General features: G+C 39.6%; 1 protein-coding gene across 9 annotated transcripts in view; it reads left to right on the top strand.

The window, feature by feature from the left end:
• HDAC4 (histone deacetylase 4) overlaps positions 1 to 23,249 on the top strand; it is a 303,006-nt gene that overhangs the window by 67,059 nt on the left and 212,698 nt on the right. For all 9 annotated transcript variants that reach the window (XM_072977471.2, XM_072977437.2, XM_078378962.1 and 6 more), the window contains one exon: positions 17,370 to 17,614. In XM_072977471.2, coding sequence (XP_072833572.1) covers positions 17,370 to 17,614 — 245 coding nt within the window. The remainder of the gene's footprint in view (positions 1 to 17,369; positions 17,615 to 23,249) is intronic.

The following is a 23,249-nucleotide window of genomic DNA, read 5'->3' as shown; positions in this document are numbered from 1 at the left end:
CACCATAGTGTTTTCCTCACATGATGCTGCATCACATCATTTTGGAAAGTTCATTCAGTCTCCAAATTGATCTTAAGTAATTCAGGACTGGTAACAAAAATTGCACCATTTCCATTTTTGATTCTGCCTTGGGTTTTTTTTTTGTGTGTGTGGGGGGTCCAATTTAACTCATTACTCAGCCTTAACAGATTCCACTTTTATAATTATTACTAGAAGAGCCTTTAAAACAGCAAAGAATAATTTGTTTGCTGACTTATGGCAACCATTTCCAGGGTTTTCTGGGCAGAGAACACTCAGGAGTGGTTTATCAATCCCTTCTTCTGGGGGTGCCTTGGGATTGTGCAGCTTGCCCGTAGCTACACAGGCTGGCTCTTCTCTTGGAAGGCACAGCGGGGAACTGAACACCCAAGCTCACTGAGCTCACTGAGCTATCCAACCAGCAATATAGGTTAAAATTAGGTGCTTTAAGAACTATATATTGTTGTCCTTCCATGTTGAGGTATGTCCTGTTACTGCTTAAATAAGAATTTCATGCCTTTATCTTGGCACTGCAGTCAGATACTGCAGAAGCCTTTTTTTCTATAAATAGCTATGATCTCACTGTCTCTTAGTGTTTCAGTGAGTTTTGACATTTACTGAAGTGTAGACAGTGGAAAGAGAGTCTTGCATATGCAATGTGTTCTTCTAAACAATACTATCATTAAGCAAGTACCTTTTCTCTCAGAAATATTAAATTTAAAGAAGGAGCATTTTTAAAAAACCTGAAGTGAAAGTTGAATTTCCACATGCTTCAAGTGTATAGCTATGCTGTTTAGGGGATTTATACTACTGTGATCTTTAAAATGAAAGAATATCTATATATATTCCATGATCAAATTTTGGAATATTGGTTTCAGCTGCACAGTGTGAATATTTTGTTTATACAATAACTATGCGTTTTCATGTTGGGGTCGGGCTGCTTATCTGTGCTTCTGTTTCCACTCCTGGTTATGATGAAAAAAATTATAAAAGGTCAGAGTCAATGAGAATTATACAGAGTTCCAAATCTTGTTGCTACTCCCTAGTAAACTGATTCAATCAATTATGAAGTCATTTATTTTGTAAATGCTATTGATTCAATTGGTCTGCTATATTTGGGACTACTAGTTGGAACTACAGGGGCAGATGATATACAACATCAAGTTATAGTTTTAGAATTAGTCCCAATTAGAGTAAATTCTAGGAAATGAATGGGACTCCATCTTACATAAGTTGTAATTTACAAAACCAATTCTTTTCCAGTGCATCTGTTCTAACTGGAAATCAAATTGAGTCTAATACATAGTCTAATTCACTTGTAATAGTTCTGAGCTGCTGTAAAATACTTGTTAATGGAGTAATGTATAATTTTGGTTCAAAAAAATGATCAGCATAGATTATACAATATAGCTTAATTCTGTCCCAGTTCTGTTGCTTTCAGATGTCAGTGTTGTAAGAATTAATGTACACATATTAAATATTAATGGCAGAAGTTGTCACCATGTTCACTACAGAAAAAGAAAAGCAGGTTACAGTTCCATTTATCTAGTATTCTAGGAAGTTTTTGTGTGAAGGAAACACATGATAAAATATTTTATCCCAGACCAAAAGCTTCTCAAAACAGTGTAGACAAGAACATTGTTTTGTTAAAAACCTTGTCAGCATAAATGAAAAAAAGGTATGTTAGGTTTTGATCTGTTTCAGTGTGAGCTTCCATGAATCAAAATCCACTTTGTCAGACACAAGGAGTGACTGAATAACTGTCTGGAACTGTTTTTTGATCCATGAAAGCTGACTCTGAAGTAACTTCGTTAGTTTTTAAAGTGCTACAGTATTTTGTACTCTTTCCCCCTTGACAGTGTACTCAGACAGACAAACATGGCTGCTACACTGGAAAAAAATTCTCTATAATGGTAAAAATTTCTGAATGATACTTCTAATATTATGCACTTTAAATACATCCTGTATCGTATTTATTCTTAGAGTTCAGTCATCAAGGTAATTTCTGAATTTTACTTTAAATTAAAAAAAAAATCAGTAGCTGTTTTTCTTCTGTAATGGAGTCAGTTATTTCTTCTGTTTAAACTGAGATCTTCCAGTATTTTGCTAATTCATTACTAAGGTTTATCAATTCTGCAAGTAGGTTTATCAGGTCTTAGTCCATTCCTGTTTTTTTATTTATTAGTAGCTATTTAATCTCCTATACTGAAATAACATATTTCCAAAATTGTATGTGTTCAGTATTTATTTATTATTTGGTATCTTCTTGGATGTGAACCTTAATGTGGTGGAGAGGTTTGACAGCAATGTCATCGGGAGCCTAGACTGCATTATGAACTTGGACTACCAGCAAGATTATCACATACTCAGCTGTAAATGTTCACATCTGAGGCACCAGATTAAGATGCATCCATGCTCTTTAGTAGTAACAGATACGACAGCAGAAGATAATGGGTAATTCCAATGGTGATGGGTATGGAGAAACTTCTGGAGGGCATCTAAAGAGCAGCAGTGGTAGTTAAAGGTGACCCTGGTGAAATATCTTTCACAGAAAACAATTAGGATATTCAAACTAACTTGTTAGCATTGTTCAGAAGTAGGCAATGGAAAACTACTCCTGAACTTTTTGTTCTGTTGGAAGGCACATCAAAATTGAGAGGCGCCTCATCCATGTTTGCAGTCTGACTTGGTTCAAAGTCATATTTTTCCCAAAGTTGTATGACATAGGAGTGAAACTGTTGGATTTTATCCTCATAAACTGGTGGTGCTAACTTCTGTGCTAACTTCGTTCATGCTCTCATGGCCAACCCTTCTCTCTTCATGAAATTGAAGGACCATTTTGCCTTTCCTGTGAAATCAACCATCTTCATTTCACTTGCGAACATTCTTAGATATTGTATAAGCTCTGGTTGATACATATATCCCGCCCTGGCGCTGCTCCAAAATCCAAGTCTTGAGCCTCTGCTCCAAGTTTGGCCATTTTGCAGATTTTCCTCTTAAGGCCTTTTTCTTTTTTGGTGTCTTAAGGAGTTGTTTTTGTTTTCTCCACTGTCTGATCATGCACTCAGTGGGAGCAGGTCCAGACTGTCTCTCTGCAGCTCTATTTCCATGCTTGTTTGCATAACTGATTACATTCAGTTTGAATTTTGCAGAGTAAGACATTAGCTTTTTAAAATTTATTTTCTGATATCTTTATGGGCTCTGAATGCTCCGACATTACCGAATACTGTCACACTGCCTACACTCTCTCCTCTGCATTAGCTTGCATTATTTACATAAGGCTTGTGATTGGAGAAAGCCTGTTTGCACAATCAAGATGCACCTGGCCAGTTAGCCGCAATTAACAGGGGCAAGTTACACGAAACCAGATTAGATAGTTTATCGCTTCCCACAAGAGAGATGTTTCGGCTCTGCTATATCAAATAACAAATGATCTGAAGGCACATTAACAAGTACAGTCCTATCTGCAGTTGGGTATTGTCAGTCTAGCCCAGTTGATTCATATTTATTGGAAGGAAATTTCATTTTTTGCTTTTCATGCATAGCCTCAATCGCCCTTTTTTGCTTTAAATCAGTGCTCCCCCACCTTTTTTAGAAATATGTATGCATGATTTGATATTTTGTTTTAGACAGTTGTAATGCACAAAACATGCAATACCCTTGAAAATTATTTAGAACCGTGTCAAGCATAAAATGTGACTGCTGTTGGGCATTATGATCACATTATATTAGTGTGGTGCCAGCTCACTTGCTCCTAACTGTATATAGGCTCATTGAAAGAATTGGTTTTTGTGGTTAAAGTTCTTTATGGTTGAGTACGAAGATACTTTATGAACTACTGGTATTAATATGTACTTACCTGTACAGTAAATTCCTCAGTATATAGTTTGCTTCATTATCTGGTGGCTATGATATAGAGCAGGCAACACTCTTGGAGCAGTGCATTCCAAAACTGAGGTATCACCACCTAGGAAACATATATATTAGGAATGGAGAAATATGTGGGCCTCTACTTGTTTTTATATTGTACTACCCACCAGCTGTCACAGCTGTAGGCAAACATAAGAACTAATAGGAGCTACAGTTCAGAACATCTGGAAAGCCACATGGTCCCTACTCCTGATATTGGTGATGATATGCCGCCACTTTCTAGTTGGCGGCTCCCTAGTTTCATAATGCTCTCCTTGGAGAAGGTTCACTTGGTTCCTGCTTTATTATCATATTGACACCAGACTCAGTTGCACTGAATTTTTAAATATATTTTAGACTTTCCTATTGATTTTTACTTAATTCAAATTCAAAACTCACATTCTTATCTTTAAAAAATGGCATTCAGAAGATAATTTTTTTAAAATTTCAGAACCAGTGAACAAATTATTCATAATCAATTGATGTGTATATTCTCCATGATATTTAAAGGAATAATAAAAACAACTATATATAATTATAATACATTATAAAGCTAAATCAATAACAGTTCACTAGACATTTCTCCAGGAGACCCAGTGTGGTGTATTCCCAGTGTGGTATAGTGGATAGAGTGATAAACAGGATTTGAATCCCAGCTCATGCATGGTGGATATGATTTAAATCAAGTCAATTTAAATCATGAGTTAAATCACTAGTCAGCAAGACTCGATTTAAGTCATGATTTTTAAAATATAAAGACTCATTCTTGCTGGTAGTTATAATCTTTAAAATTTGCAACCAGATTAAGATTTCATATTTAGAATAACCTGTCAGATTGGTAAAACAGCTTATCAGAACAGGTTTTAATTTACTAGGTTAATCACTCATATTTGGAGAACTACTTAAATTGTTTCATTTAACTAAAATAATAACATTATGTAGCATATATATTCTTGCATTTGCTTAAACATCAGTGTGTTCATTGTACGTAGATTTGCAGAACAACAGTTGCAGTAAGGTCTTTTCCTGAGCTTTGCTTATTTTATACCATTTTTACTGTGAAAGTGCATGTTATCTCAGCTTGGATAACTTGGATTAATTGAATTAATTTATTAAAATTATAATTACTGCATTAATATACAGCTTCTTGTTAGATAAGTTCTATTTCATGCTGAATAAACTTTGAACTTTTAATATATCTTAAATAGAAAACTTTCTTTAGGTAGATTTTTCCTCCAAAAGCATTTCATTAAAATAATTTGATTTAAATTAAAAAATCAGTTTGTTTGGTTTTTTTTAAAATCATTGATTTTAATCTACCCTGCTGTCAGCCATGGAAGCTCACTGGGGGAGTAGAACTGTTAAAACTGATAAGACTTATAGCATTATATATTAGATTTGTTTAAACATATATACATGGCAATATATACATTGGCATAAGTATCTCAGCAGCATAACATAACACATAAAGTGACTACCAGACTCACAACTGAGTGGTGAATTGCTATTCTCACACACTTGCTTAAATAGTGAGAGCAGCCTATCACTGCAGACATGGCAGCTGAATGTGGTCGACAAACATTACATAAGCTTGTCCCATCTGTATGCTATCAGTCATCCACTGGCTTGATGTTACAGGGATGATTCTGCATTTTCACGACAATATCAAATTCAACCCCTTGTTCACTTAAAAAGGAACAAACCCTGACAAGTAGCACAACTCCTTGAAGAAGGCTTCTATCATGCCTCATGTTACCATCTTCGGAAGGGAAAGGGGATGTCTTGTGTCTAGAGAGGGGAATGAACAGGAGGAACCCCGTTGGTCTAGCTAGTGGCACTCTCAGGGAAGCCTTGGGTGAAAGTGCTGATCTAGTGAGGCATCAGGCAATGAAGAGAGCCTATCGGATGGAAGGCTCATTTCCCCAAGAGAAAGACATTGGTTAAAAAGATTTGAGCAAACAAAGTAGCAGCATCTCAAGGTCTCTGATAACTGGAAACTTCTGGATGCCCAAGAGTGCATGCGGAGAACTATAAGTTCTGCAGTCAGTTAGCTGTGGAAGACAACTCATTAAAACTTTCTTTGCCTTTCCTAGACTCTTTAGAATAGTTAACAACTTGTACTGTCAGATGACCTGGATTTTGCCCAGGACACAGACACATATACATGGGCATGTGTATGTGTGTATTCACCATCTTATTCCTGTTGTCTGAGATATAGCTGCAATATTTTATGCATCATCCTTCCAACATATTTCCATGTTTCTATATCGTGTTAACAGAAATGTTTTGACAGTAATAAAACTACAAATACTAACTGAAGTGTCTTGCAATTTGATTTTGCAAACATATTTTGAAAAGATACTATTCACTTTTTTTAGGGGCCAAGATGAGCTCTGCAATATATAAAGAAAACAAAAGATTGTGATGCAATATTATTGGGAAACAAAATACAACATTACATTCAAAATAAAAGATTAGGTAGCTGATCAGCTGGTTACATATCTAGTCAGTTAAGGAGCATGCAGGATTCTGGACAGACCGTCGTAGGCCACAGTGTATGTGTAAGTATGTAAATTGGTTTTATCATCAGTATTTGGGAGGAATGAAGATTTCTTTCTAGCAGCAGCACTACAAGTTTTATATTGTGCGCTCATCTTGTACATTCTCAGGAGAGGTGACTTTCTGAGTAGCTGCCACTGGCAAAGAGGGATCTTAAAAACATTGTGGCCAAGCAGAACATCTGTGATTATTGGTCTGACCTTTGGTTGTTGGCTGATTTAGCCCTTTGAAGAATAGACAACATGGTGAGAGGAGGGTGAAATATGATTTTCTCCCCACTGGAAGTTTAGAAGTTTAGGTTTTTGTTTAAAAATGAACATTGCCAAAGAAGCAGCTTGAGAATACAAATTGCAGCATAGTTGTAAACCAAATTAAAGTACATTTTCACTAGGTAACATTAGCGTCCCTAACTGTGGCCAGTTAGAAGTAGAGTGTCTTAATATACAGTGGTGCCTCACATAGCGATCGCTCCGTATAGTGACGAAATCGCTTTACGATGGACTTTTTGCCATCGCAAAAGCGATTGCTTTGCGATGGTCCCTATGGGGGAAATTCGCTTTGCAATGATCACAGGGAAGCGATAATCGCAAAGCCCCCATTTTTGGCCAACTGATCGGCGGTTTCAAAATGGCCACCGGGTAAACAAAATGGCTGCCCGCTATTTTCAGGCACGGATACCTTGCTTTAGAGGCACTGAAAATGGCGGCGCTATGGAGGATCTTCGCTTAAAGGTGAGTTTTTAGCCCATAGGAACTCATTAATCGCGTTTTAATGCGTTTCTATGGGCTTTTTATTTTCGCTTAGCAATGTTATTGCTTAGCAGCGATTTTTTTCTGCACGGATTAACATCACCAAGCGAGGGACCACTGTAGTTTGGGCAGGGGAGGGAAGCTTGCCCATTAGGGTACTTATCCAGACAAAGTAACTTAGAGCTCTATGTCTCTCACCTCAACTGCTAATATGGCCCCTGCTTCTCCTGTAGTTTTAAATAGTATGTCGCCTCTCAGTTTTACTGTTTGTGTGAAGATTGTTTTTGTAGTCTTTGCTGTTAAAAATATTATATCTTATATACTGCCCTGGAATCTGTTTGGATGAAGCGTAGGTTAGCAGTTTTAGGAATAATAATACAATAGTGATAGTTCCAATATTACTTTTTTATGCTGGAAATTTTTGAGAAATACGGATGTCTTAATTAGTAAGTTTCATCTGTGTTAAAATGGTGAATTCAAATAAAGTGATATGTTCAGGATTAATAGGAAGTACTCAAATCGTTTCTGAAAATTTGTATTATTTGTTATGGTGATTAGAAACATTGGACTAAGAATACAGCCAATTCATAGTTTAGATCTAATTTGTATCTTTGGCGTTTCTCATTCAAATCATGAATATGGCTTTTGTATTTTTTTTAAGACGTCATAAATCTGGTCATATTAATACATTGTGAAGACATAGCTGTTAAAAGCAATTTTCTAGTTTGCCATAAAGTATTCATGACAGTACAGGCTTTTTCTTTTTGGGCTGCCATGTTCATTAAATAGAAAAGGTTTTATTGTTTCCCAAAGAGTGCTGTAGGTCAGATGCATTCATTGCTTCTGTTTGGAACTCATGGCATGTCTGATAGTTTTTTGTGTGTGACTAAAATAGTATGAGTCATGTTTGACGCACCAGTCTGTGAACACAATGAATGGGAACGATGTTGATGATTTTTGCAGCTGGCATGCTTGTCTAGTACTGAAACATATGAGGTAGATTTCTTTCAGCAAATGGAGAAACTGTGTAGGTCTTTTTTGGAGATACATTTTCTATAGTGTTAAAAAGTTTTGCAGTCCAAATTTCAGAATAATGATAGTGAAGTAGCTTTAAATTTGTTGTTGATGCTTTATTTCCAAGATAGGGATAATGACAAAATACAGAATTTCATGTTGAATGGTCTAGAACAGTGGTCCCCAACCTTTTTAATGCCAGGGACCGGTTTTGTTGAAGACCATTCTTCCAAGGACCGGGGGGAGGGCTGCCGCCACCAGCGTCCGTGAATTGGGGGCGTGGGGGTGTGTCCATGCGTGGGGGTACTTGTTATGCAGTAGCATGTTATGCCATCATTTAAAGTGCCTCTGAGGAATCCCAAATAAAGATCAGCTCTGCTAGTAGGTCTTTCCTGACATTTTCTTAGTCACATCCTACAGCAGAAGCCATGGTCTGCAGAGAGCTTTCAAAGCATCAGAGGGATCTCATTGTTAAAAAGATATCAGTCAGGAGAAGGGTACAAAAGAATTTCCAAGGCATTAGATATACCATGGAACACAGTGAAGACAGACATCATCAAGAGGAGAAAATATGGCACAACAGTGACATTACCAAGAACTGGACATCCCTGCAAAAGTGATGAAAACACTAGAAGAATACTGGTCAGGGAGGCGGCCTACAGCAACATTAAAGGAGCTGCAGGAATATCTGGCAAGTACTGGCTGTGTGGTACATGTGACAACAATCGACCGTATTCTTCATATGTCTGGGCTATGGGGTAGAGTGGCAAGATGGAAGCCTTTTCTTATGGAGAAAAACATCCAAGCCCGGCTAAATTTTGATATAACACATCTGAAGTCTCCCAAAAGCATGTGGGGAAAAGTGTGATGGTCTGATGAAACCAAGGTTGAACTTTTCAACCATAATTCCAAAAGATATGTTTGGTGCAAAAACAACACTGCACATCACCAAAAGAACACCATACCCACAGTGAAGAATGATGCTGGCAGCATCATGCTTTGGGGCTATTTTTCTTCGGCTGGGACAGGGACCTTAGTCAAGCTAGAGGGAATTATAAACAGTTCCAAATACCAGTCAATATTGGCACAAAACCTTCAGGCTTCTGTTAGAAATCTTAACATGAGGAGGAACTTCATCTTTCAGCATGACAACCACCTAAAGCAGACATCCAAATCAACAAAGGAATGGCTTCACCAGAAGATTGTTTTGGAATGGCCCAGCCAGAGCTCAGACCTGAATCCGATTGATTATCTGTGGGGTGATCTGAAGAGGGCTGTGCACAGGAGACACCCTTGCAATCGAACAGATTTGGAGCATTTTGGCAAAGAAGAGTGGGCAAATATTGCCAAATCAAGATGTGCCATACTGATAGACTCAAATCCAAAAAGGCTTAGTCCTGTAATAAAATCAAAAGGTGCTTCGACAAAGTATTAGTTTAAGGGTGTGCACACATATGCAACCATATTATTTCAGTTTTTTATTTTTACTTCCCTGCACCTAAAAGATTTCAGTTTGTTGTTCAACTGAGTTGTCCAGTTCATAGGTCTCATTAAAGATGGAAAAAGTTCTGAAACGATTTATCTTTGTCTCATTTTTTTACATCACAGACACTTGACATTTTAACTGGGATGTGTAAACTTTTTATATCCACTGTATGTAACTGATATACCCTCAAATCTGAATTGGTCTGTATGTGTGTGTATATGTGTACACATACATACTGACACAGTGGTTCATAATGGTCCACATACAGATACACTGGGTTGTAGTGATCCATACTGTGTGTATTAATCTAAAATACCTCTAAAAAGGTTTGTCCTCATATGGAAAAATTCCTACTGACAGCCTTGTATGTTCATAGATGAAAGATGGCATCCCTCTGCAATACATCTGAAAACTTGCTGTGATTGGTGATGGTATATAATTACTAATTACATGCTGGCAAGTTGATACCACCCTATAGTGACTCTTTCCAGGGTTTTCTTGGTGTCAAATAGAAGCAGTTTATTATTTCCTTCATCTTGAAAGCATTCTAAAACTGTGTAGCTGGTCCAACGACCACACAGGCCAGCTTTTCTCCAAGATGCAACGGGAATAGAATGACTAGCCTTGACTCCTCAGTCATGTATCTTGTACCACTGAGAGGAGGCATCAATTAACTTTGAGAGTTTAGGGATGATAGGGAGATCTAATCCAATATAAATGAAGTAGGTAGGTAGACCACTCCTAGAGGCAGAGATCAGGCTAGGTGATAAAAACATGTAGAGGCAGAAAAGCAGCAAAAAATAATAAAACCAGTAGTTAAAGTAAATCCCCAAAAGCCAGCAGAATCTTCTGGCAATTTCTCATTTACTTGGTGCATATTTAGGTGTTATATAGTTTCCTGCTGCTCTCAAAGTTGCAATCCAGTGAACTCAGCAGGCAGAACTTTGCAATGTGGTTTACTGTTAATAAGGCATATGCTGAATTGGTTTTTAAAAAATCTGTCTAGAAATCTAGGTTACTAAAATTATTACATATGGATGAAATGAACCCAAACATTTACTGGATCATCCAAAATTATGCTGCAGGATGCTGCCCTTTGCAACTTTGACAGATTCCATTACTTTTTATGCATAGAGCCTTTGTAAAATAAAGTTCCAGCACCTACAGGTGAGAAAGGATGGTGAATATTGAGGAAATCCACAGCTGGAAATACCTTTATTTAGGACCAACCAAAAAAAAAACTACAAAAGTGTGCAAGGTAACTCATAAAGTGGCAAGCTTTGGCTGGGCGTTAAACCCCCCCCCCCATTCAGCAGTGGACTTTGCACACACACACCCCTCACTGTGTCAACACAATTATCTTTGGGGCTAGGTGTCCTTTTACATTCAAGAAAACTGATGTGGGGGAAGTTATTCTTTACAAAATTGCCAATTATTTCACTTTAGGTTTAGGTTTGTTTTAAAAAGCAGGACTAAAACACCCTCGCGAAGGTCCTCTTTCAATTGTGAGGATTTTAAGGTGAAAACAAGAGAAACCAGGTGAAGCTGTATAAGAAAAGAGACAAGATGGTGCATTTTCATGATTTAAATCAATTTGATTTTTAAAAAATCATTGATTTTTATTCAGTCTGCCAGGTGGTGGAAGCCAGTGCAAGAAGAGACAAGACTGAGCACCTTCGTGATCTAAATAAATTTGATTAAATAAAAATCACTGATTTTTATCCACCCTGCCAGGTACAGAGGCAGCGGTTTTTGTTGGAAGCAACATATACATGAGGGGTGATTTTTCCACACAGCTACCCCAGAGAGAGAAGGGCCCTGGCACAGAATGCCTTTCCTTGTCTCAGCCCTTGCAAACAAAGAGAGACTGCAGTGTGCAACGGAGGAAACTGCGGACAACCTCCGCCTACGGTCCTTCAGACGCTACCCCTCCTGGTGGCACCCTCCCCGGTGCCAACCGATATCTTGCAGGTGAAGGCGGGCTGTCTCTCTCTCTCTCTCTCTGTCCGCCTTGCACAGAGTACCTGCTCCAGTTTCAGCCCACAGAAACGCCCAAAGACAGCATGGAAGGAGAAAGGGAGGAGGAGGAAGAAGGGGACAGTGGTGCTCTGGCCGCCCCGAAACCCACTGATCGCTTCTCCGCCCTCACCGCGGTCTGTCAGGGTGCAAGCCCGGTGGCCCACATGCTTCCCGCTGCGTCCGCTGCACACACCAGCCACCCAAATGAGCGCATACTGCGCTCACTTCCGCCGGCCCTGTCTCGGCGCTGCGCCCACGCCTCCTTTAAGGCGTGCTCCTGTTCGCCCCCCCCCACGACGACAGCACTGAGGGAGCGAGCGGGACGGGTCGGGGAGACGTTTGACGCGCTTGGACGCACCACGCGGGCTGGCAGAAGGAAAGAGAGGTGCCTGGCCACGACCAGCCATTGCCTGCCTTCCTCCTCCTCCTCAGGTTACCTCCTGCCCCGCCCTTTACACTCCGGGACCAAACAGCACACAAGCTTTTCTGCAGGCTTGCTCCACTGCAGAGGAGCTTCTCCTCTCGGTGCCTTCACTTTGCAAACGGAACAGACAGCCCACCCCTCCCCCCCGGGAGGCAGCCTCGGAGACTCAGCCAGGGGAGGGCTGCATCGCGCTGCTCTTTCCCACCAGAAACCAAAGCAAGTAGCCCTCACAGCACCTCGGCAGGAAGCTTGCTGCTTCTGTCAGCCTCTTTGGCCCATGCCCTGCCCCCCACAGTCCTGCAGAGAAACGAAACTCTGGACAGGGAAGAGGCTGGGCTGGAAATCCCTCCTCCCTCTGCTCAAGCCCCTCCCCCACCTACAGAAGCCTCCACAAGCCTCCACAGAGGATGTCTGAGGAATACTCCCCCTCCCTCTTTTTTGTAATGGCTGCTCCTGTGTCTCCGCGGCCCAGCTGATGTCTGCTCGGGGACCGGTACTGGGCCGCGGACCGGGGGTTGGGGACCCCGGGTCTAGAATGTATACTTTGCAAACTAATTGGCAAAAGGAGTCTTGGAAGTTTGGACAACACTATATTTGGGGAGATATTTTTGGAACCTGTGGACCTTAATTTTTAAAATAATATCTTTGAATTACTTAAAAAAAGAAAGAAATACCATATGTGAGGAAGTGGACTGTAATCCATAGAAGGTCATGCTGAAATAAATCTGTTAGTTTTTAAGGTTCAATGACTCCATTGGTTTATATTTGCGGAAACATGCTACCTCATTGAAAGTTGTTTATGTTTGGACTCATCTGGTTTGGGACCCTAGTTACAGCCAATCTGACTGCTATTTATTTTGGTAGTCTGGGGCCACCATAAAAATATCTAAGTGGTTGTTTATTATCTTTACATTGATAGTCAAATCCTTAACTTGTGATCATTTTACACTTACATGCATTTATGTAAACACACATAAAAGTTAGTCTAAACTGGGCAATGTTAGAAAGTCAAGATAAAAATTAGAAATAAACATATAGGTTTGTTGTTAGTTATTGCATATATATATGTTTGGTGATAGTTATTGCAGATAATGTTCGTTCGTTCGTTCGTTTAGTCGTGTCCGACTCTTCGTGACCCCATGGACCAGAGCACGCCAGGCCCTCCTATCTTCCACTGCCTCCCAGAGTTGTGTTAAATTCATGTTGGTTGCTTCGCAGACACTGTCCAGCCATATCATCCTCGGTCATCTCCTTCTCCTCTTGCCGTCGCACTTTCCTAACATCAAGTTTTTTTCCAAGGAGTCTTCTCTTCTCATGAGATGGCCAAAGCACAGGAGCCTCAGCTTCAGGATCTGTCCTTCCGGTGAGCACTCAGGGTTGATTTCCTTTAGAATTGATAGGTTTGTTCTCCTTGCAGTCCAGGGGATTCTCAAGAGCCTCCTCCAGCACCACAATTCAAAGGCATCAATTCTTCGGCGGTCTGCTTTCTTTATGGTCCAGCTTACAGTTCCATACATCACAACAGGAAAAACCATAGCTTTGACTATTCGGACTTTCATTGGCTTTTTAAGATGCTGTCAAGATTTGTCATCGCTTTCCTTCCAAGAAGCAAGCGTCTTTTAATTTTGTGGCTGCTGTCTCCATCTGCAGTGATCATGGAGCCCAGGAAAATAAAATCTGACACTGCCTCCATATCTTCCCCTTCTATTTGCCAGGCGGTGATGGGACCAGTGGCCATGATCTTAGTTTTTTTTATGTTGATATTTCTTCCGGCAATCTTAATTCTGGCTTGGGATTCCTCCAGTCCAGCCTTCCGTATGAAGTATTCTACATATAAGTTAAATAAGCAGGGAGACAATATACAGCCTTGTCATACTCCTTTCCCAATTTTGAACCAATCAGTTGTTCCATATCCAGTTCTAACTGTTGCTTCCTGTCCCACATATAGGTTTCTCAGGAGATAGATAAGGTGATCAGGCACTCCCATTTCTTTAAGAACTTGCCATAGTTTGCTGTGGTCGACACAGTCAAAGGCATTTGCATAGTCAATGAAGAAGAAGTAGATATTTTTCTGGAATTCTCTGGCTTTCTCCATAATCCAGCGCAGGTTAGCAATTTGGTCTCTAGTTCCTCTGCCTCTTCGGAATCCAGCTTGTACTTCTGGGAGTTCTCGGTCCACATACTGCTGAAGCCTACCTTGGAGGATTTTGAGCATAACCTTGCTAGCGTGGGAAATGAGTGCAACTGTACGGTAGTTGGAGCATTCTTTGGCACTGCCTTTCTTTGGGATTGGGATGTAGACTGATCTTTTCCAATCCTCTGGCCACTGTTGGGTTTTCCAAACTTGCTGGCATATTGAATGTAGCACCTTAACAGCATCATCTTTCAAGGTTTTAAATAGTTCATCTGGAATGCCATCACCTCCACTGGCCTTGTTGTTAGCCATGCTTTCTAAGGCCCACTTGACTTCACTCTCCAGGATGTCTGGCTCAAGGTCAGCAACTACATTGTCTGGGTTGTCCGGGATATCCAAATCTTTCTGATACAATTCCTCTATGTATTCTTGCCACCTCTTCTTGATGTCTTCTGCTTCTGTTAGGTCCCTCCCATTTTTGTCCTTTATCATGTCCATCTTTGCGCAAAATGTTCCTCCAATATCTCCAATTTTCCTGAACAGATCTCTGGTCTTTCCTTTTCTGTTATTTTCCTCTATTTCTTTGCATTGTTCATTTAAGAAGGCCCTCTTGTCTCTCCTTGCTATTCTTTGGAAGTCTGCATTCAACTTTCTGTAACTTTCCCTATCTCCCTTGCATTTTGCTTCCCTTCGCCTTTCTGCTATTTCTAAGGCCTCGTTGGACAGCCACTTTGCTTTCTTGCATTTCCTTTTCTTTGGGATGGTTTTTGTTGCTGCCTCCTGGGCAATGTTACGAGCCTCTGTCCAAAGTTCTTCAGGCACTCTGTCCACCAAATCGAGTTCCTTAAATCTGTTCTTTACTTCCACTGTGTATTCATAAGGGATTTGGTTTAGATTATACCCGAGTGGCCCAGTGGTTTTTCCTACTCTCTTCAGTCTAAGCTTGAATTTTGCTATGAGAAGCTGATGATCAGAGCTGCAGTCAGCTCCAGGTCTTGTTTTTGCTGACTGTATAGAGCTTCTCCATCTTTAGCTGCGGAGAATATAATCAATCTGATTTCGATAGTGCCCATCTGGTGATTTCCATGTATAGAGTCGCCTCTTGTGTTGTTGGAAAAGAGTGTTTGTGATGACCAGCTTATTCTCTTGACAAAACTCTATTAGCCTTTGTCCTGCTTCGTTCTGAACTCCAAGGCCAAACTTCCCTGTTGTTCCTTTTATCTCTTGACTCCCTACTTTAGCATTCCAGTCCCCTAGAATGAGAAGAACATCTTTCTTTGGTGTCAGTTCTAGAAGGTGTTGTAAATCTTCATGAAATTGTTCAGTTTCAGTCTCCTCAGCAATGGTGGTTGGTGCATAAACTTGGATTATTGTGATGTTGAAAGGTCTGCCTTGGATTCGTATTGACATCATTCTATCATTTTTGAGATTGTATCCCATTACAGCTTTTCCCACTCTTTTGTTGACTATGAGGACCACTCCATTCCTTCTATGGGATTCTTGCCCACAATAGTAGATATGATAATCATCTGAGCTGAATTCGCCCATTCCTGTCCATTTTAGTTCACTGATGCCCAGGATGTCGATGTTTATTCTTGCCATCTCCTGTTTGACCACCTCCAGCTTCCCAAGGTTCATAGATCTTACATTCCAGGTTCCTATGCAGTATTTTTCTTTGCAACATTGGACTTTCCTTTCACTTCCAGGCACGTCCACAGCTGAGCATCCTTTCGGCTTTGACCCAACCACTTAATTAGCTCTGGAGTTACTTGTACTTGTCCTCCGCTCTTCCTCAGTAGCATGTTGGACGCCTTCCGACCTGAGCATCCCATCTTTCAGCGTCATATCTTTTAGCCTTTTGTTTCTGATCATGGGGTGTTCTTGGCAAAGATACTGGAGTGGCATCGCCATTTCCTACTCCAGGTGGATTGCATTTAGTCGGAACTTTCCACTATGTCTTGTCCATCTTGGGTGTCCCTGCACGGCATAGCCCATAGCTTCTCTGAGTTATTCAAGCCCCTTCGCCACGACAAGGCAGCAATCCATGAAGGGGTGCAGATAATATTACTGGTGATTATTCAGATTATGTATTCATCTAAACCTAAAAGTTTACCTGTATTATGTACTAATATAGCATGATAATTTGAAAAAGATCAGATCTTGTAAAGACTTCTGGGCTTTCATGAATGTTGCTGGTGAGCCATTGTTGTTTCAGTTTTGTTCCAAGAGTTATTGTATAATTTATTACTTATTTATTATATTTCTTTAAAATATTTATACTAGAAATGGGGGCTGTCGGCACATGTGGTCGGCCTGATTACTTCCCACCCCCAGAACCCGCTGGTCCACTGTCTCTCTGGGAAGGGACTTGAATACACTGGTCACTGGTATTCTTCAGAGTATCTTTTGAGACTGAATCTATCATAATGTAATTCTGAAAAGCTTGTTTCCTGGATGACATCATAAATGCTGCTTGCCATTGATCTGAGCCCTCTTGATTTGCTGATTGGAAGCAGACATAGTGACAGGAAACTGAAGGCTCTGCCTCTGACATATTCTAGAAAATGTGTGATAACCTACTACTTTGTCAGACTTCAGGCCACCGTTGATTATTATCATAATTGAACAGATCTGATTTTTTCGCTATTTAAATAAAAAATTCAGTTTTTTAAAAAATCAATTTTTAAATCAGTTTGAGTTAAAAAATCTTTGATTTTTATCTACCCTGTGATTGAGCCTATTAAAAATTGCACCTTGAAAAAGATTCTGATGTGGTCATCTAATATCTTCTATGTGTGTTTGCAAGAGTTCATTCTGAGATAAGGCAGGTGTCATGTTTTAATGGGTACATACCTGAGAGCCTCTATGAAGTTTATGAAAAAACAAACTTCCTTGAATATTCTGCAACAATTCATGGTGCAGGCAGTGGCATGATTTCAAACTCCCAAGTCTTTGATTATTTTTTATATGAAGCATAATTATATGTCCTTATTTTAGTTACCTTTCATACATTCATCTAATCACAGGTAACTTAACTTTTCCCGTCATGTTTTGCAGTTGATGTAACCACAACACTACCTTTGCAAGTTCCACCATCTGTAGTCCCTATGGATCTCCGCTTGGACCATCAGTTCTCCATGTCAGTGGCAGAGCCTACATTACGTGAACAGCAGCTTCAACAGGAACTGCTGGCCCTCAAACAAAAACAACAGATCCAGAGACAGATTCTCATAGCAGAATTCCAGAGACAACATGAACAGCTCTCTCGTCAGCATGAGGCTCAGCTACATGAACACATAAAGGTAAAACACACAAATTAGGTCTGAGTGTCAGATAAGTCTTGGAACAGAGTCTGAAATCAGTGATTGATCTCTTTAAGGACTTTTAGTGTTTTACAACTGCTTAAGGAATTCTGGCAAACTGGATATACAACTCTATCCAGGTATTAATATTTTTATGTAGTAGCATAGTCTGGGATATGAATGTGTATACATATAAAAGAGAATAGAAATGTAGTATTCAATTAATTTCTATCCAGTGTGATTTGGAATACAAATAGAATTTCTCTGATTTTTGATCCTATAAGTTTGATTCCAGAGTTATGTAAGTAGTTGTTTGTAATTAGCTATGCTAATAAAAGGGACTCTTCGGGGTACTAAATTTGAGATGTGTCAATTCTGCCATAGTGTCTTAATAGTCATAGGACCTGTTGATTCCTTGAGTAAGTCTGTGTTTTAGCGGATTCACTACTAATCATTGACTTACTTCAGTGGTTCCTAAATTTTTTCAACTCGTGGCTCCTTTGAGCAGTGACAGCAGTGACAAAGCAGCAGGAGCGGCGAGAGGTACAGGGTGAACATGGTGGTGAAGGAGTGTGAAGGAGCCAGAGGAGGAAGAGCAGCAGCACCACTGGCTCAGTGAAGAACAGAGAGAGGATTCCATGGCGCCCCTGTCTCGGTTTGGCAGTGCTGTGGTTGCTGCAGGGTGCTGCTGTGCACACTTTGGGAACCCCTGTCTTACTTGAAAATAATTCAGTTGTCAGACACTTACTCCTCGATGCCAGATATAGATATCTCTCTGTTCTTGATTTATTTCATCTTCAGCAAACTATCATTGAATAAGTGTAATATAGACTCAAGTTGGTGTTGGATTTGGTCATGTTTGGTTTTGTTCTTTTTGTTCGTTTGTTTTTTTGGTATTAAAAAGAATGAACTTTAGAATGTGCGTTCTAGACAGTGTGAGGTTTTTTTTTTAAGTCAGAACATTAGAATGAAAAGGAATGAGTACATTGGTATAAAAAAGAACATTAAAAGAATCATAAAAAAGATTCAGCATTAAGAATCCTTTTATAAAGAATGTACTTGTTATTTGGAATAAATGGAAACAGGTTTTATGTCCCGGAATCTCCCTTTTAATGTCGGTGGCTGAGTTAGAGAATTTTCTAACATATGGTGTAAAGGACTTGATTAACAAATTAAAAAGAAAACAGACATCTAAATGGGAGGATTGGAAGGATAAAATTATAAACTGTTTAATTTTAAAGTTTTGCCTCTCTCTCTCAAACCCACACTTTACTGGTGCTGACTGATTGAGCTATGCTAATAAAAGGGACTCTTCGGGGTACTAAATTTGAGATGTGTCAATTCTGCCATAGTGTCTTAATAGTCATAGGACCTGTTGATTCCTTGAGTAAGTCTGTGTTTTAGCGGATTCACTACTAATCATTGACTTACTTCAGTGGTTCCTAAATTTTTTCAACTCGTGGCTCCTTTGAGCAGTGACAGCAGTGACAAAGCAGCAGGAGCGGCGAGAGGTACAGGGTGAACGTGGTGAAGGAGTGTGAAGGAGCCAGAGGTGTGCTTGCCTAACTTTGTGGGCATTGCCTGAGCTGCTGCCGCCCTACTTATTTTTACTGTTTGATGTGTTTTTACTGTTTGGTATGTTTTATTGTTTTCTTAGGATGTCCCATTTACCTTTTCCTAAGAGAATTAGAGAAAGATTATTAGTTAACTATTGTCTCAGTGTCTCGATTATTTTCCCTCAAATTTGGTAGCAGAAGATGGTTTCATTTTTTCATACTGATAAGCTGCTTTTGAGATACCGAAAGTTGCTGTAGCGTTTGAATTTTTTTTAACTTTCTGTTTTGAATTTCAGATAGTTGAAAAGAGTGCTTTTTGCAAATATTCCTTTCATTTCAAATTACGGAATGTGTTGTATTTGCCTCTGGACTAATGGGAGTAAATTTTTGAATTGATAAGTGACTGCAAAACATTATTAAAGTAATAGAGCAATTTTTATATACAGTCAAACTTCAGTAAATTGAAAGTGAAATTGTGAAGAGGAGAAAAAAAAATAACGTTTGCCTTATTATAATACAGTATTTGTTAGTATCAAGATGTCTACAGTTCCTGCTACTACTCCAGAAGCTAATACATCCACTCAACATTTTCAGCTGGGTGTAACAGCAGTGACATATTTAAAGGCTTTAATGATGTTATAGTCTTGTATAGAAGAGCATGAGACTCCATTAGTAAACAAGTCTAAAACAGCTAAAGGACTATATGGTGCTCTAAAAAAAAACTTCTTTAGATCAAGTAAGAATGTAATATTTTTGAAAGATTATATAGCATGAGAATGAAAGAAGGAACTAGCATTGATGTGCATTTGGATGAAATGTTGAAACTTGTCTCAGAGCTTCAATCTGCAGGGGCAGAAATATCTGATTCTGAGTTTCATACTTGTATATCACTCAGTTTACCATAATCTTTTGCAAATCAAAAAGCCATACTTGAGTGTACTGAAAAGGTGGACCTAGATTATACAATTGCCTACTTTAGAGACTCTGGACTTAAAAGGGCAATAGATAACATGCCTGAAAAAATGCCTGTGTTAAGAATGAGACCTGACCAAGAAGGGTGATGTTACATATGTTCAAAGGTTAGGCACATTCCCAAATATTGCAGATTTAAAGCTGCAGAAGCTCAAATACCCAGAGGTGCAAGGGTTTCTATTGAAAGAGTGGCCCCTAGTGCCCAGGGAAATTTTAGCAGTCATGGAATTTTTAGACCACCATGAGGCAGATCAAGTACAGTGGTGCCTTGATTTATGAACTTAATCCGTATTAGAATGGTGGCCATAAGTCAAAACATTTGTAAGTCAAAGCACCATTTCCCATAGGAATGCATTGAAAACCAATTATTCCGTTCCAGCTGAAGAAAAAAATTCCCCAAAAAGAAAACACACTGCAAGTCCCATGCTGGGACTGCAAAAAGACAAAAATAAAATAAAATAAAATAAAATAAAAATAAACATTGGAGCAAGTCCCGCGCTGGGACTGCAAAATAACAAAACAAACAAACAAAAAACAAAAAAACAACCCCCCCAAAAAACAACAACACAGAAACATAACCCCCCCAGCCCAAACCTACCCTCCAAAACCCACCCAGAACAACTTTTTTAAAAGGAAAAAGCAGCACCTTACCAGTCTGAAGCCTCTGTGGAGGCTTCCCGGGCTTCCAAAGCACCAGCACGCTGCTGCACACCCCGCCCATGGAGCCCCTCCAACCAGTGCATCCCGCCCAGGGCCTTCGGCAACACTTACTCCTGAGTAGACCCGCTCTTACTCCCAAGTAGACCTACACCTTCTGCAGCAGTTACTCCCAAGTAGATCCACACCAGGGATGGGCAGGGAGCGCACCGGCTTCCACCTCTCCTTCTTCCTCCTGCTTGGCAGAAGTAAAAAAGTTCCCTGACCCCCTGCTCTAACCATTGGGGCAAAAGATCTACAAAGAAGCAGCCTCTTTGCCACCAACGGTTTGAATTTCCTGCTTTTCCTCCCTGCCCTTTTCTGTTTGTAAGTCAAAGCTCCAGCTGCAAGTCAAAGCAAAATTTTGCGGCCTGAGCTGTTCGTACAGTGGGGTCTTGACTTAAGAACGGCCCGAGTTCAGAACATTTTTACTTAAGAACCACTCACAGGAAAATATTGACTTGACTTACATACTTAGATTTGAGTTAAGAACTGGAAAAAACCACGTGGGAGGCAGGGAAAGTGCAAAATTTGAACTTTCAGTTAACTGTTGGCCAGTGAAAAGGGTGCCTGTCTGCCTCCTCACTCCTCCCAGCGTTTAGAGAGTGGATTGGGAGACAGTCTTCAGACTGCCTGGTACTGTCCTGCCTGGACTGTATTTTCCCTGCCTTCCCTGAACCTTTTTTGACCTAAGAAAAAAAGAAACAAAATATCCCCCTCTAGTGGTCGAAGGCGGAATAGCAGCTTCCTATTAGTTTCTATGGACGGAAAAGAGCAGATACGGATCAAATGGTTTTCAATGCATTCCTATGGGAAATGCAGATTTGACCTGAGAACTTTTTGACTTGAGAACCGCCTTCCAATATGGATTAAGTTCTCAAGTCAAGACCCCACTGTAAGTGAAATTGTTTGTAAGTCAGGGTGTTTGTAAGTCAAGGCACCACTGCATAAGATACAGGCAAAAATCCAATGATGACATAAATGCTCCTAATAATAACCAGGTGTTCCAAATATCTGATTTTCAAGGAGTGAATGATAAAAGACATTTTCTTCTTGATAGTGGCAGTTTCATACACATATGTCGATTTCGAGAAAGCTTCAGTCAACTTGATACAGAGAACAGACCAAAGATACTATAAGCAAATCAACAAAGATTAAATGTGCTTGGAGCTGGAACAGTACAGTGGTGCCTTGCTTAACGATTTCCTCGTTAAACAACAAAACCGCTATACGATGACTGTTTTGCGATCGCAAAACGATGTTTTAATAGGCAAAATCTGCTTTGCGACAATCGGTTCCCTGCTTTGGGAACCGATTCTTCGCATTATGACATTTTTAAAAGAGCTGATCGGTGGCTTCAAAATGGCCGCCCACTGTGTAAAATGGCTCCCTGCTGTGTTTTTGGACAGATTCCTCGCTTTACAGGCACCGAAAATGGCCACCCCTATGGAGGATCTTCTCTGGACGGTGAGTTTTTCAGCCCATTGGAACACATTGAACTAGTTTTTCAATGCGTTTCAATGGGCTTTTTAATTTTGCTTAATGAGGATTTCGCTCTACAGCAATTTCGCTGGAACGGATTATCCTCGTTAAGCGAGACACCACTGTACTTTTAAAGTTTCTCACTTCTAAAAATGAGGTGGTGAACCTTACATCAACAAATGTTGCTTTTGTCCCTGAAGCCTCAAATAATTTACATGTCACTAAAAGGATTGCAAAGAATGGTTATACTGTAATATTTAAAGGTGACACAGGAAAAGCTATCAGTGATAGAACTGGTCTAATACTTAAGGTTGATGAAAATGATGGTTTCCATTATATAGTTGATGTTAGTGATGATTTAAATACTGTAATATATGAAGGAAGATCTGTATGTCAAACTAGGCAAGATATTTGTGATATTAAAACTTGTCTTTACTCATGGTATGTAAATTGGCACATAGAAACTTGCAAAGTATTGAAAAATTATTAACAGAATGCGTAATTGATGCTTCTAAATGTGATAAGTCAAATGAAAGATGTGAAATTTGTATAAAACCAAAGGGAACTGCTCCCAGTTATACAGGACAAAATAATATACAGGATAAAAAGTTTCTGGAAGAGGATCCCATGCCATTATCCTCAGGCAAAATAGATATTTTCTTACTTTCACTGAATCTAAAAGTAAATACGGTTTTGTATATGTACTGAAAGGTAAAGATGAGACTTTTGAGAAGTTCAAATGCTATGTAGCTGCAATTAAAATAGATTTGGCAAAGCACCCCTAGCATTATGTACTGATGGTGGTGGAGAATATTGTAATGCAGATTTCAGGAGAATTTTGGAACAGGAAGGTATAGAACATGAAGTAACCAAATCCCACTCCCCACAACAAAATGGATTTTCTGAAAAACTGAACCATACATTGCAGG

The sequence above is a fragment of the Pogona vitticeps genome, chromosome 1, assembly GCF_051106095.1.
Source record: "Pogona vitticeps strain Pit_001003342236 chromosome 1, PviZW2.1, whole genome shotgun sequence".
Classification (NCBI taxonomy): Eukaryota; Metazoa; Chordata; class Lepidosauria; order Squamata; family Agamidae; genus Pogona; species Pogona vitticeps.
Note: the sequence above shows the minus strand (reverse complement) of the source record. Positions and strands in the feature narration are given on the sequence as shown.